General features: G+C 45.7%; 1 protein-coding gene across 2 annotated transcripts in view; it reads right to left on the bottom strand.

Moving 5' to 3' along the window:
- depdc7a (DEP domain containing 7, paralog a) overlaps positions 1–12373 on the bottom strand; it is a 52990-nt gene extending 40617 nt beyond the window's left edge. The window contains exons 1-2 of one of the 2 annotated variants that reach the window (XM_070898603.1): positions 12225–12373; positions 1581–2007 (exon numbers count right to left, since the gene is read on the bottom strand). In XM_070898603.1, the coding sequence (XP_070754704.1) occupies positions 1581–2007; positions 12225–12333 (536 nt within the window). In that variant the 5' untranslated portion in view covers positions 12334–12373. Of the gene's footprint in view, positions 1–1580; positions 2008–11582; positions 11703–12224 lie in introns of those variants that run through there. The other variant, XM_070898604.1, reaches the window with a different exon arrangement.
- Between the last annotated feature and the right edge of the window lie 1186 nt (positions 12374–13559).

The raw sequence follows: 13559 nt of genomic DNA, 5'->3' as shown, positions 1-13559 counted from the left end.
CAATACCCATATCCATAGAACCAATGAAAAAACACTAGACAGTTCATCTTGTGCCACTGAATAGCACAATTCACAAGCGGCATAGTAAATAGTGTAGATAGCAGCAGAAAGTTGCAAAAAGACATTGATAGATTAAGTGGGTAGGCAAAACTGTGGCAGATGGAGTTCAATGTGGTGAAGTCAATGTTCATCTACTTTGGACCCAAGAAAGATAGATCAGAGTATTTTCCAAATGGCAAGAAGCTAGGGAACTGTGAGGAGCAGAGATATTTAGGGGTCCAGGTACAGAAATGACTAATAGCTAGTGGACAGGTGAAAAAATAATTTAAAAGGCTAAAGGAATGTTGGCCTTTATCTCAAGGGGCTGGAATACAAAGGGATGGAAGTTATGCTACAGTTGTATAAAGCTCAGGTTAGACCCCATCTGGAGAACTGCACACAGTTCTGGGCACTGCACTTCAGGAACGATATACTGGCCTTGGAGGGGGAGCAGCGCAGATTCACCAGAATTATACCGGAGATAAAAGGGTTAAATAATAACGCAAGAAATAGGAGCAGGAGTAAGCCATACAGACCTTTGAGCCGGCTCCGCCACTAAATATGATCATGGCTGATCCGATCATGGACTCAGGTCCGTTTCCCTGCCCGCTCTCCATAACCCCTTATCGGTTAAGAAACTGTCTATCGGTCTTAAATAAAGACAGGTTGCATAGACTAGGTTAATATTCCCTTCACTATAGAAGATGAAGGGTTGATCTAATTGCAGTGTTTATGATGATTAAAAGATTTGATCAGGTAAAGAGAGGGGAACTATTTCCTCTAGTAGGTCAGTCTGGAACAAGGGGCCATATCCTTAACATTAGAGCTAGGCCATTCTGGGGTGATTTCAGGAAGCACTTCACACACAGTGCAGTGGAAATATGGAATACTCGCCCCAAAAAGCTGTTGAAGCTGGGGATCAATTGAAAAATTTCAAAACAGAGAATGATAGATTTTTGTTAAGCAAGGGTATCATGGGTTACGGAACCAAGGCAGGTAGAGGGAGTTAAAAAAGAAAAGACTTGGATTTATATTACGCCTTTCATGACCATCGGATGTCTCAAAGCACTTTACAGCAAATGAAGTACTTTTGGAGCGTATTCACTGTTGTAATGTGGGAAACGCAGCAGCCAATTTGATTTTTTCTACTGCCATTGTTATCCCTAATAAGTACAGCTATGCCACGTCCCCTTTTTTCCCCTCTATCTTTTCTAAATATGTTATACACTGCAATGTTTAATTCCCAGTCCTGATTTTTCTTTAGCCGTGTCTCAGTAATCCCTTCTATGTCCAGTTCCTCACAATGCACGATTGCCTCCAGCTTCCCTGTTTTATTAAGGACACTGTGCATATTGCTGTACACAAGAGGCATGCTTAAAAATAGCTTCCAAAATTACAAAGTCCAAACCAGTCTTGAGCTGTAATTATTGGTAAAGTTCAAGGACTATTTTCATACTGCAGTGGGCAGGTCCCACAACTGCAATCAGCAGCCAACTCTACAAGTGAAAGAATGTCACAATCAAGATCTTCAATGACCTTACCTGCTATGCAATCCATTGAACCCAGGACTCAGTGGAGCTCTGGGAGACCGGCCTATGTTGGGGTTCTCTCTCACAGCATCAACCCAGCTGTGCGTCGTGGTAAATCTGTACAAACTGCAGCTGCTGTCCTCAAAGGTAGACTCCTTATCTTTGCCAAAAAGTCTTGTGCCAACTCCTTCAAACACCTTGTTATCCATCAAAGCCTGGCAAAGTCGCACCACCTTTGCCCGAGAGATTTCAGCCTCACCAAAATAGTTATTCTGCAGAAGGTGACTCAGAATGAGATCCACGGCATCAGAACCAAGAAAGCAGTCATTGTGATGTTTTAGATTGTGTCTGCGACGTTTCACCTCCACTTCTGACTGAAGGGCAATAATGATGTTGCACCAAATACGAGTTGCCCTAAATGGTTTAACAGTCGGCAATCCTGAAAAAGAAAAAAAATGAAAGTACCAAAAAATTATAGTCTCTTGAAGCACAAAGCCTTGTTATCCCAAAGTGTCAGCCTTGGACTCAGTGGGTACAGTAGCATAGTGATTATGTTACTGGACTAATGATCCAGAGGCAAGAGTTCAAATCCCACCATGGCAGCTGGGGAATTTAAATGCAGTTAATTAAATGTGAAATAAAAAAGCTAGTGCCAATAATGGTGAGCATGAAACTAGCGGATTGTGGTAAAAGCACAAACACATCCGGTTCACTAATTCATGCCCTTTAGGGAAGGAAATCTGCTATCCTTGCCCGGTCTGGCCTATGTGACTCCAGACCCACAATGGGGTTGACTCTTAACTGCTCTCTGAAGTGGTCTAGCGAGCCACTCAGTTGCAACAAACTGCTACTGCAACAGTTCAAGGTGGCGGCTCACCACCATCGTCTCAAGGGTAATTAGGGATGGGCAACAAATGCTGACCTTGCCAGCGACGTCCATATCCCAGGAACGAATAACAAATTCATAAGATTGTGTATTCAAGCCCCATTCCAGAGACTTGAACACATAACCTTGGCTGATACTCCAGTGCTGTACTGAGGGAGTGCTGCACTGTTGAAGGTGCTATCTTTTAGATGAGACATCTCAGCTGGATGTAAAAGACCCCATGGCTCTATTGTGAAGAAGTTTCTGATTGTCACCGTTGACCAGAAACTACTGTGGCAACACGAGCGGGTCAGAGGCCTGGGTATTCTGCGGCAAGCATCAGACATCCTGACTCCCCAAAGCATTCCCACCATCTACAAGACACAAGTCAGGAGTGTGATGGAATACTCTCCACTTGCCTGGATGAGTGCAGCTCTAACAACATTCAAGAAGCTCAACACCATCCAGGATAAAACAGCCCACTTGATTGGCACCCCATCCACCACCTTCAACATTCACTCCCTCCACCATGGCTGCAGTGTGTACCATCTACACTGCAGCAACTCGCCAAGGCTTCTTCAGCAGTACGTCCCAAACCCACGACCTCTACCACCTAGAAGGACAAGGGCAGCAGGCGCATGGGAACACCATCACCTCCAAGTTACACACCATCCCGACTTGGAAATATATCGCCGTTCCTTCATAGTCACTGGGTCAAAATCCTGGAATTCCTTCCCAACAGCACTGTGAGAGTACCTTCACCACATGGACTGCAGTGTTTCAAAAGGCAGTTCAGCACCACCTTCTCGAAGGGAATTAGGGAAGGGCACTATATGTCAGCCTCGCTAGTGACCCCCACATCCTGTGAACGAATAAAATAAAGAGCAGGAGAGTCCTCCTGTTGTGCTGGTCCAACATTTATTACTCAACCATCACTTAAACACAGATTATCTGGTCATGATCACATTGCTGTACACAGATTGGCTGCCATGTTTCCAACATTACAGCAGTGACTACCCTTCAAAAGTACTTCATTGGTTGTAAAGCGCCTTGGGATGAGTTGAGGTCATGAAAGGTGCGATATAAATGCAAGTCTTTTTGTTACTGCACGACAAAGTCTGGGATCTACAGAGTCTTTGGACAACACAGAGCTTACGCCTACGGGGAGGCAACATGAATGACAATTCAGGCCACTCACGTCCCAGGAGCTAATTTAGAACTGGCATGGGCTCAGGAGCTCATCAGTGCACGTATGGTAGCAGAATAGAGGACAGGCAGTATATCTAGATAGACTAAGTGAGTGGGCAAAAATGTGAGGTTATCCACTTTGGTAGGAAAAATAAAAAAGCAAATTTTTTTATTAAATGGAGAGGGATTACAAAATGCCACAGTAAAGGGATCTGCAGGGTCCTAGTATATGAAACATAAAAAGTTAGCATGCAGGTATAGCAAATAATTAGGAAGGCAAATGGAATGTTGGCCTTTATTGCAAGGGCGATAGAGTATAAAAGTGGGGGAGTCCTGCTACCACACCTGGAGCACTCTGTACAGTTTTGGTCTCATTTAAAAGGAAGGATATACTTGCATTGGAGGCTGTTCAGAGAAGGTTCACTAGGTTGATTCCTGAGATATGATGAAGGGTTGAGCCTATACTCATTGGAGTTTAGAAAAATGAGAGGTGATCTTATTGAAATGTATGAGATACTGAGGGGGCTTAACGAGGTAGATGCAAAGACAATGTTTAACTTCGTTAGGTAATCTAGAACATAGAAACATAGAAATTTACAGCGCAGAAGGAGGCCATTTTGGCCCATCGTGTCTGCGCCTGCCGACAGCCCTTGGTCAGCAGCCCTAAAGGTTACATATAAACCTATGAACAATGACGGAAAGGCAAAGAGCACCCAGCCCAACCAGTCCGCCTCTCAACTGCAACATCCCTTACACTGAAAACATTCTACACTCCACCCCAACCAGAGCCATGTGATCTCCTGGGAGAGGCAAAAACCAGATAAAAACCCAGGCCAATTTGGGGAGAAAAAAAATCTGGGAAAATTCCTCTCCAACCCATCCAGGCGATCGACACTAGTCCAGATCACCTTGGCTGTATTCTATTCCCTGCAGTACTTACCATTGTATCTGCACTGTCCAACAAAAGGTCATCCAGTCTAATCACAGTCTAACCCTGCAGGTTACTGCACTTTAAATGCCCATCCAACCATCTCTTAAAAGTGATGAGGGTTTCTGCATCCACCACTCTTCCAGGCAGCGAATTCCAGATCCCCACAACCTGCTGCATAAAGCAGCCCCCCCTCAAATCCCTTCACCAACCACCTTAAAACTGTGCCCCCTCATAATAGACCCCTCCACCAATGGAAATAGACTCTTTATATCCACTATGTCCCGGCCCCTCAATATTTTGTACACCTCAATGAGGTCTCCTCTCAACCTCCTCTATTCCAATGAGAACAAACCCAGCCTATCCAATCGGTCCTCAAAGCCAAGATTCTCCATTCCAGGCAGCATCCTAGTAAATCTCCTCTGCACCCTCTAACGCAATCACGTCTTTCCTATAAAACGTCGACCAGAACTGCATGCAGTACTCCAGCTGTGGCCTAACCGAAGTATTATACAATTTAAGCATAACCTCCCTGCTCTTATATTCTATGACTCGGCCAATAAAGGCAAGCATTCCATATGCCTTCTTAACCATCTTATCCACCTGGCCTACTACTTTCAGGGATCTGTGGACAAGCACTCCAAGGTCCCTTTGTTCATCTACATTATTAAGTGGCCTATTGCTTAATGTGTATACCTTTTCCTTATTAGCTCTCCTAAAGTGCATCACCTCACACTTCAGAATTAAATTCCATTTGCCACTGCTCTGCCCACCTGACCAGTAGATTGATGCTCTCCTGCAGCTCATGAATTTCCTCTTCATTATCAAACACAGCCAAACCTGCTTCCAGGAACAAAAACATCAATTACCCTTTGCTTCCTACCTCCAAACCAATTTTGGATCCAACTTGCCACTTGCCTTGTATCCCATGGGCTTTAACCTTCATGACCAGTCTACCATGTGGGACCTTATCAAAAGCCTTGCTAAAGTCCATATAGACAACATTGTACACAATACCCTCATCGACCCTCTTAGTTACCTCCTCAAAAAAATTCAATCAGGTTAGTCAAACACTATCTTCCCTTAACAAATCCGTGCTGACTGTTAAGTCCTGGCTTTAATGTACTGACTTACACGAGACACATGCTGAAGTCAAGGTCACTCAGGACCTGCACCTTAAATTCCAGCTCTCCAGTGCTGCACTTGCCTGAGACCTCCCTTTATATAACTCAGTAGGACAAGTATGGAGTGTCGCCTGCAAGTGCACCGCTGGTGGCAAGGTATGCTTATTGTTACAGGTCATATCCAGTTACAGTCATGTATAGCATGGTAAGATAATTATATACAGTAATGAGATACACATGACATCACCCTCTCCCAAGGTCTTATTGCCTTTATAGATTCAGTCTCTCAGGTGGTCTGCGCTCTCGCGTGGAGCGTCTTTGTGGTTCAGTTGTTTGCCTTGGTGCCTGTTTTTCCATTCGGTGTGATTGCTGGTATCTCGCCTGGGCTATCTGATGAGACTGCCCTTTCCTCAGATTGTTCCACCTGTCGGTCCACCAGGTGTGGTGCGAGTTCCACATTGTAGTCTGCCTCTGGTTCTTCAGTGTTATCAGTGAATCTACTTTTTACTTGGATCAAAAAAGGCTAACACTCTTGGAACATAGAAGGTTGCGTGTCTTATTAAAGGCGCGTTCTTAGGCATCCCCCAAAACCAATCGCACCCCTTTGAGTAGCACGAGGAGAGGCTCCAGCAGCGTGCTCAAGTTCTGCATAAAGTTCCCAAAGTAATTGAGTAGCCCGAGAAAGACGCGCAGTTCCGAGGCCTGGGTGCCAGGCGAATCGCTTCGGTTTGGGATTCGGTTTAAACCTTCTGACTCAGGTGAGAGTGCTACCCACTGAGCCAGAGCTGGCACTGTGGGTGGAGGAGGCAGGGGAGAGGATTTAAGAAGATGATTTGCAGTGGAGAAGGGAGGCTGGGCGTTACCTTTGCATTCTACGATGATCCTAAACAGTGAGCAGTTTTGAAAGAGACATAGTACAAAGTCAAAGATAATGTTAAACCCATGTGAATCATTAGTTAAACCACAGCTGGAATATTGTTTTCAGTTTTGGGTCCCTCACTTCAGGAAGGTATAAAGGCCATGGAGTGATTCATTCTGACCCCAGCAATGAGGCACCTCAGCTCTGAAAATAAAGAGAAACTGGGGTTTTTACATTAAAACAAAGAAGATTAAGAAATCTAATTAAATAGTTTTCAAAATAGATGAAAATGGTCGATGAGTCAGCAAGACAGGGCATAAAATTAAGACTCCACCAAATGAACAAAGAGTTTTTTTTTAAAGTGTAGAGGGTTGTTAGGGTATGACTGGCCTACTAGAAAGTGTTTCAGGAAGCAGAATCTATAATTGTTTTACCAACGTAAAGTGGATAAATATTTGAAAGATTTTTTTTTAAAAAAAAAGCTTATGGGGGAAGTGCAGAAGAATGGGACTAAGTGGGCATCTCTTTCAGAGAGCTAGTAGAGATATGAAGGGCCAAAGGACTTCAAGTGCTGTAAAACGCTTGGGGGCTGAAATTGCCCGCTCCCGAAATGGGGCACATGCAACCCGTTTTGAGTGCTTTTACCGTCGCAGTGGTTGCCATTGCCTTGAGCAAAATTCCACTGTTGTGTTTTTTTTTAAATTCGGATCTGAAAAAGTCAATCTTATTGGGGGCGGTTATGCAGCGGTGGCAACACTAGAGGGGCGTAAGTTGGGGGCGGTGCAGAGTGGCCACCGCGATGACATCACAGCGCCACGTTACCATGGCTCTCCGCTTCACTTCAAGGGGAGAGCCTGTGCAATCTTTAAACTTTGGTCCACTGAGCCACCAGGGAGGTTTTAGGCCGGACCAACAGCCTGGCACCCAAGGGGAGGTGCCAGGCTGCCTGTTGGCGGCCCAGCCGAACCCAAGGGCATAACTGTTGGCCCGACCTGGCAGTCAGCCGACAAAAAAAAACATGGTGGAAGCAACAGTAGGTTCTCCCTTTAAGGGAAGCCACATTGCTGCTGCAGAAGGACTTAGCCACACTGGGGAAAAAAAACAGGCTTTGGCACTGCCGGGCAGGCTTAAGATTTTCAAGCTGGTATTTCGCTGTTTGGGGGGCAGGGGTAGATCGGCGGTGTGCACTGACGATGCACTTAACATGGATTGGCAGTTGGGGGGGGGGGGGTCGAAGAAAGAAAGAGAGCAGGTCACCGCAACAGCGGAATTTCTGGTGTTGAGGCCGTGAGTAAAGGACCATTTCGGCCCCTAGTCACTAATTGTGAGAAACTGAATGCACGAGAGGTACCCAACATATTCTTTGGCCATCTTCACAAGCACTCAAAAGTTACAAGATTTTTGACCATTTCTCCACAAAAACAATTTGAAAATAGCAGTTATTTTTTTTTATGATTAAAGCAGGTTTTTTCCCCATAGATTTAAATAAGACGAGACAAAGAATGATTAACATGTTAAACAAATGTTTTCCCATAGACTAAATATGCAATCTGTTAGTTTGTCTAAGTAATTGAAGAACACCTTGTACCTAATGCGTTGGAAAGAACAAAAACAATTTGTATTTATATAGGAGGTTTTAACGCAGTGAAACGTCATGAGGTGCTTCACAGGAGTATTATATTTGACACCAAGCCACATAAGGAGAAATTAGGGCAGGTGCTTAATCACAGAGGTAGGCTTTATGGAGCATCTTAGAGGAAAGAGAGGCTGAGGTGAGAGGAGAGGGGTTTAGGCAGGGGATTCCAGATTTTAGGGTCTAAACAACAGAAGGCACGGTCACCAATGGTTGAGTGATTATAATCAGGGATGCTCAAGAGCAGAATTAGAAGAGCGCAGGCATCTCTGGGGGGGTGGGAGTTGGAGGAGATTACAGAAATAGGGAGGGGCAAGGCCATGGAGCTATTTGAAAACAAGAATGAGAATTTTAAAGTCAAGGTGTTGCTTAACCGGGAGCCAATGTAGGTCAGCGAGCACAGGGGTGATGGGTAAATGGGGCTTGGTGAGAGTTAGGACATGGACAAACAAGTTTTGGATGACCTCAAGTTTACGTAGGGTAGAATGAGAGGGGCCAGCCAGGTGTGCATTGGGTTAGTCAAGTCTAGAGGCAACAAAGGCATGGATGAGGTGTTTGAGCAGCAGATGAACGGAGGAATGGGTGGAGACAGGCGATGTTACAGAGATAGAAATAGGTAGTCTTAGTTATGCTGCGGATATGTGACAATTCGGACGAAATAGGGATTAGATTATAATTGTAACAATATTACCCTGCTGTTAACTGATTCGCTCCAAGAGAGTACTACCTTGATGGCCTATTTCAGCTATAACAAGTTTCAAATAGAAGATGTACACCGTATAGTTAAGCCCTGCAATCTACCTTAAGATAATCATTCAAAACTATTGTCGGTAAGGTGCATGATCCTTCAGGTAATTTCCAACGGGCTTTTCAATTGTGATTTCAGATAATGGTATTAAGTACATGCTACATAGCACTTTCTAAAAAACAAAGTAGTTTAAATACAACATAAATCTAATTCTGGGAGCGTTGGAAGCCAAACTTTGATAATGAATAGGTTCACACTTTCACAAGCAACCAGTGGAACTTTCCCAATGTGTGAGCAACTCGAGCGCCTTTGATAAAACAGAGACATTTCAGAGCACCTTTCACAACCACAGGACATCCCAAAGCACTTTACAACCAATGGAGTCCTTATGAAGCATAGTCACTGTTGTAATAAAGTAGGTAATTAATTATTTTTGAATGTAGTCACTGCTACACAAGCAAATGAGTCAATCACAAATAGGAAATAGCTCACAGGCAGAGATTGAATCTTTAGGCTGTCACCATATTAGTATCTGAAAGCAAAAGTATAAATCAGTCAGGTCCCACTTGCACTGAAGCCAGGAGACAAGACTACTGGGCAAGGGTCACATCTTGAGCATCAAATTGCAGTTATCACTGCTTCTAGCATGGGGCAAATCAATATTGGACCCTCCTGCACCCTAAACTTAGTATGGAGTTTTTTTCTCTCTAAATGTTGAAAATTACTGCCCACACCGCGTCCTTTAAAAACAAAATCAACCACCAAGAAAGCAGAGCAACTCCAAACAGGCGATCAAGAGTGCCACAAGACCCACCCCCAGTACAGCTGAGCACTGCTCTATTATAGAATGGTTAGAGCACAGGAGGAGACTATTCGGCTCATCGAGCCCGTGCCGGCTCTCTGCAACAACACTTCAGCTAGTCCCCCTCCCCACCCTTTCCCCGTATCCCTGCAATCTTTTGCTCCTTCTGGTACTTCTCCAATTCCCTTTTGAAAGCTAGTCGAGTCTGCTTCCACCACCCTTTCAGGCAGTGAATTCTTTATCCTAACCACTCTCTGCATAAAAAAAGTTTATCCTCATGTCGCCTTTGGCTCTTTTGCCAATGAGTTTAAATCTGGGTTCTCTGGTTCTCAACTCTTAAATGGGAGTAGCATCTGTGTCTCGATCCCTCATGATTTTAAACACCACTATTGAATCTCCCCTCAACCTTCTCTGCTCTAAAGAGAACTATTCACGTAACTGAAGTCCCTTATTCCTGGAACCATTCTTGTAAATCTTTTCTGCACCCTCTCCAAGGCTCTGCTGCATGGACCTAGTGCGCACACATATCGCAGCATGGGCTGGCTCATGCTGCCCCTGGGCCCTCGCCTCCTCTGGGCCGCAAACTCTCACCTCTCCTGGGCCCCGATTACATCCCCCTACGATCTCTTGCCGCTCCTTCGCCCTGACCTCGCCACACCTGCCCGCACTGCAATCAGCCGTCGTCCTCCTGCAGCAGCACGCGCTGCTCCCTGAAGTGGCATGCCACCACACGTAGCTCCCTCTAATGGCCCTGGCCTGCTAGCCCATCATAGATTCAGAGTCGTGTTCGTGGCGCAACAGCAGCATTAGGGGGAAACTTGATGGAATGAGCAACTTACCATTAGTGAGTAACATTAGGAAGTGTTTTTTGTCCCTGACTGTTCAATCTAATGCTCAAATCTGTAATCTTCTAGATTAAAGTGGATAACACAAAGCTATCGAAACCAAATGAATCAAATAAAGCTCATGTGTCAAAACACATTCAATATTAAGCTACTTAAAGACAAAACACTCAAAACTAGCAGATCCAGTCGATTGGGTGTGTTTCCTTAACCAGTCATCACAGTGCACCCAGCTCACTGCTCCAATATGCATCCTCCTAACGTCAGTGTCTTCTCTCTTTCCCCTACCCTCCCCCAATCCCTATTGTTGGAACCATTGAAAGCTGAAAAGCATTGATGCAGGTAGAAACCTCTGGATTAAGTCTTCCCTTTCTCTGGCACCTCCCCATACAACACACAGTAACTGGCGATGGTAAAAAGAAACTGAATAGGAAAGCTTTTATATAAATAATCTTTGGATCAAACGCGTAACAACCTCAGCTCCAGGGCAGGGGAACCGCGACACACGGTAAAACATTCTGAAACATACACTTCGGGATATTCTATATTAAAAAAAACGTTAAATATTGCAATGATACTCAGCTATTTTAAGCACCTAAGGACGTTTTTTTATCATGTTAAAAGGCGCTATAAATGCAAGTTGTTACTGGGAACTTTTCTGTCCCCCAACCATCTCTTTCCCTCTCCTAGCGGTGCAGGCTAGAAGGGCTGAATGGCCTGCTCCTGCACCTATTTTCTATGTTTCACTGGGAACCAGTCATCCGCGCCTATTTCCACTGCTAAACATCGCTAACAAACAAACGCTGGAAGGTGGAGGCCAGTGAGCAAACGCGTCGCTGACAATGAGCGGCGGAGTCTCTCCCAGATTGACTCCGCGCCGTTTCTGTATCCGAATAGCGCCAGGTCGCTCTTCAAGGGGGGGGGGGGGGTGGGGGGGACAGGCGCTAGGACCCGCGGGCGCACACTCCCACACTCCAGGACTGAAGTTGTCGCTGCAGAACTTTCTGAACTGCTGCTCCGCTTACCTGAATGAGCCATTCTGCGAAACGGACATCATTTAAAAAGAGAGCGCGGGACAGGCCAATAGTGCGAGTGATTGGAGATTTGCAGAGTGAGTGTGGGAACTAACTGCTCCTACTTGGAGCCATGCCCCACACCTCGGGGAATGTGGTTAGAGTCTGATGTAAATACAAGGCGTGGACAAACAGATGCAAAGGGAGGAGGAATGCAAGATTGCACGCCAGCGAGAGATTGGTATGGAGTGGGACAGGGTCAGTGTGTGTGTGTGTAAATGGCTTTATGGATAGGGGCAGATTGCACAAGAACTCACTGCGTACTCCCCTTGCATTTAAACATTAACCTTGAACGGCTACACACAAAAAACTTGCATTGCGCAACATCAGAAAGGGGCACAAGTACACCAAGATAGTCGGTAGCAGTGGCAAGAGCGCGGCTGAAAACTCAATGCAATAGCCGAGGGAGGGAAAAGACAGTTAACAGATTGCGAGATCTGGCTTTTTGCAATAGAGGGGAAATAGGTCTATTAGCAAAATGACACTGGCGTTAATACATCGACCTGAAATGTTAACTGTTTCTCTCTCTCCACAGATGATGTCGGAACCACTGAGTGTTCCCAGCATTTCTCCTATTACCCCTGGACTTAATACCTGCTCTGCGCGCCGGGCTGAGAGCGGCGGGGTTCAGGTTCAGGCTCATGAAGCGGGCTCGCTCCCGCACTGTTGCCATGGGCCCGGGAATCCCCCGCACTGTTGCCATGGGCCTGGGAGCAGACACCACTACCCACCCCCCGGCATTATATCACCTGAGCCGCCGTTGCTGATTGGACCCGCGCTCCAGCTCTGTATTTGAACACTTGTCAGTCTGACCAATTGCACTGCAACGCTTTTTAATTGCCATCACCAATTAAGAAATAGCATGTACCCCGTTCTTAAAGGGACACAACCAACAAAAGTGGAACTTAAACCAACATTTAAGAAAATTTAACAAATTAAATCAAGATTCTATTTTGGGGAGGGGGGTGGATAGGTGGATGATGAAGGACTCCAGTCCCTCCAGTACCCACCGGTCGCGGAAGGTCTCAAGTGTGTCGATGGACACCACTCACAATTGTATCGCAAGGATAATTCTGCATTAATGCATCAAAACGCAGGATAACTAGGCTCCATTTTGTATGTGGCAAGAGAATCCAATCTCACACCAACAAATATTTCTACAAACACCAACATCATCATAGGCAGTCCTTCAAAACGAGGATGACTTGTTTCCACGCCAAAAAGGGATGAGTTCACAGGTGTTTCAACGAAGGACTTAATATTCCGGATCCCGAACTACATCTTGAAGGGTGGAAGATGCCCGTGGGTGAATTTTTTTAACGTGTGGTGGCCTTTGCACACCAGCCACCACACGGGCTTGACAGAGCTAGGTCTTGGTCCAGTGGCAAGGATTAACCAAGACAACTGAAGACCAGCTCTGCTGCATGGACCTCGTGTGCACACATATCACAGTGTGGGCTGACCCGTGCTGTCCCGGGCCCTCGCCTTCTCTGGGCCCTGAACTCTCGCCTCTCCTCGGCCCCGATCACATCCCTCTACGAACTCTTGCCGCTCCTTCGCCCTGACCTCGCTGCTCCTGCTGTACCTGCCCGTACTGCAATCAGCCGTCGCCCTCCTGCAGCAGCATGCGCTGCTCCCTGAAGGGGCATGCCGCCACACGTTGCTCCCTCTAATGACCTCTTGCAGGCCGGGACCATCATAGAGGGCCATTAAATAGAGCAACATGCGGCGGGCCAGCCCAGAACTCAGAAAACATCAACAACTTGCATTTATATAGTGCCTTTAACGTAGTAAAACGTCCCAAGTCCCTTCACAGGAACGTTATAAATGTAATTTGACACCGAGCCATATAATGAGATATCAGGACAGATGACCAAAAGCTTGGTCAAAAAGATTGGTTTTAAGGAGAAGAGAGCCTTAAAGGAAGAG

Source organism: Pristiophorus japonicus, chromosome 14 (genome assembly GCF_044704955.1).
Source record: "Pristiophorus japonicus isolate sPriJap1 chromosome 14, sPriJap1.hap1, whole genome shotgun sequence".
In the NCBI taxonomy this organism is placed as follows: domain Eukaryota; kingdom Metazoa; phylum Chordata; class Chondrichthyes; family Pristiophoridae; genus Pristiophorus; species Pristiophorus japonicus.
This window is presented reverse-complemented; position numbering and strand designations above follow the sequence as displayed.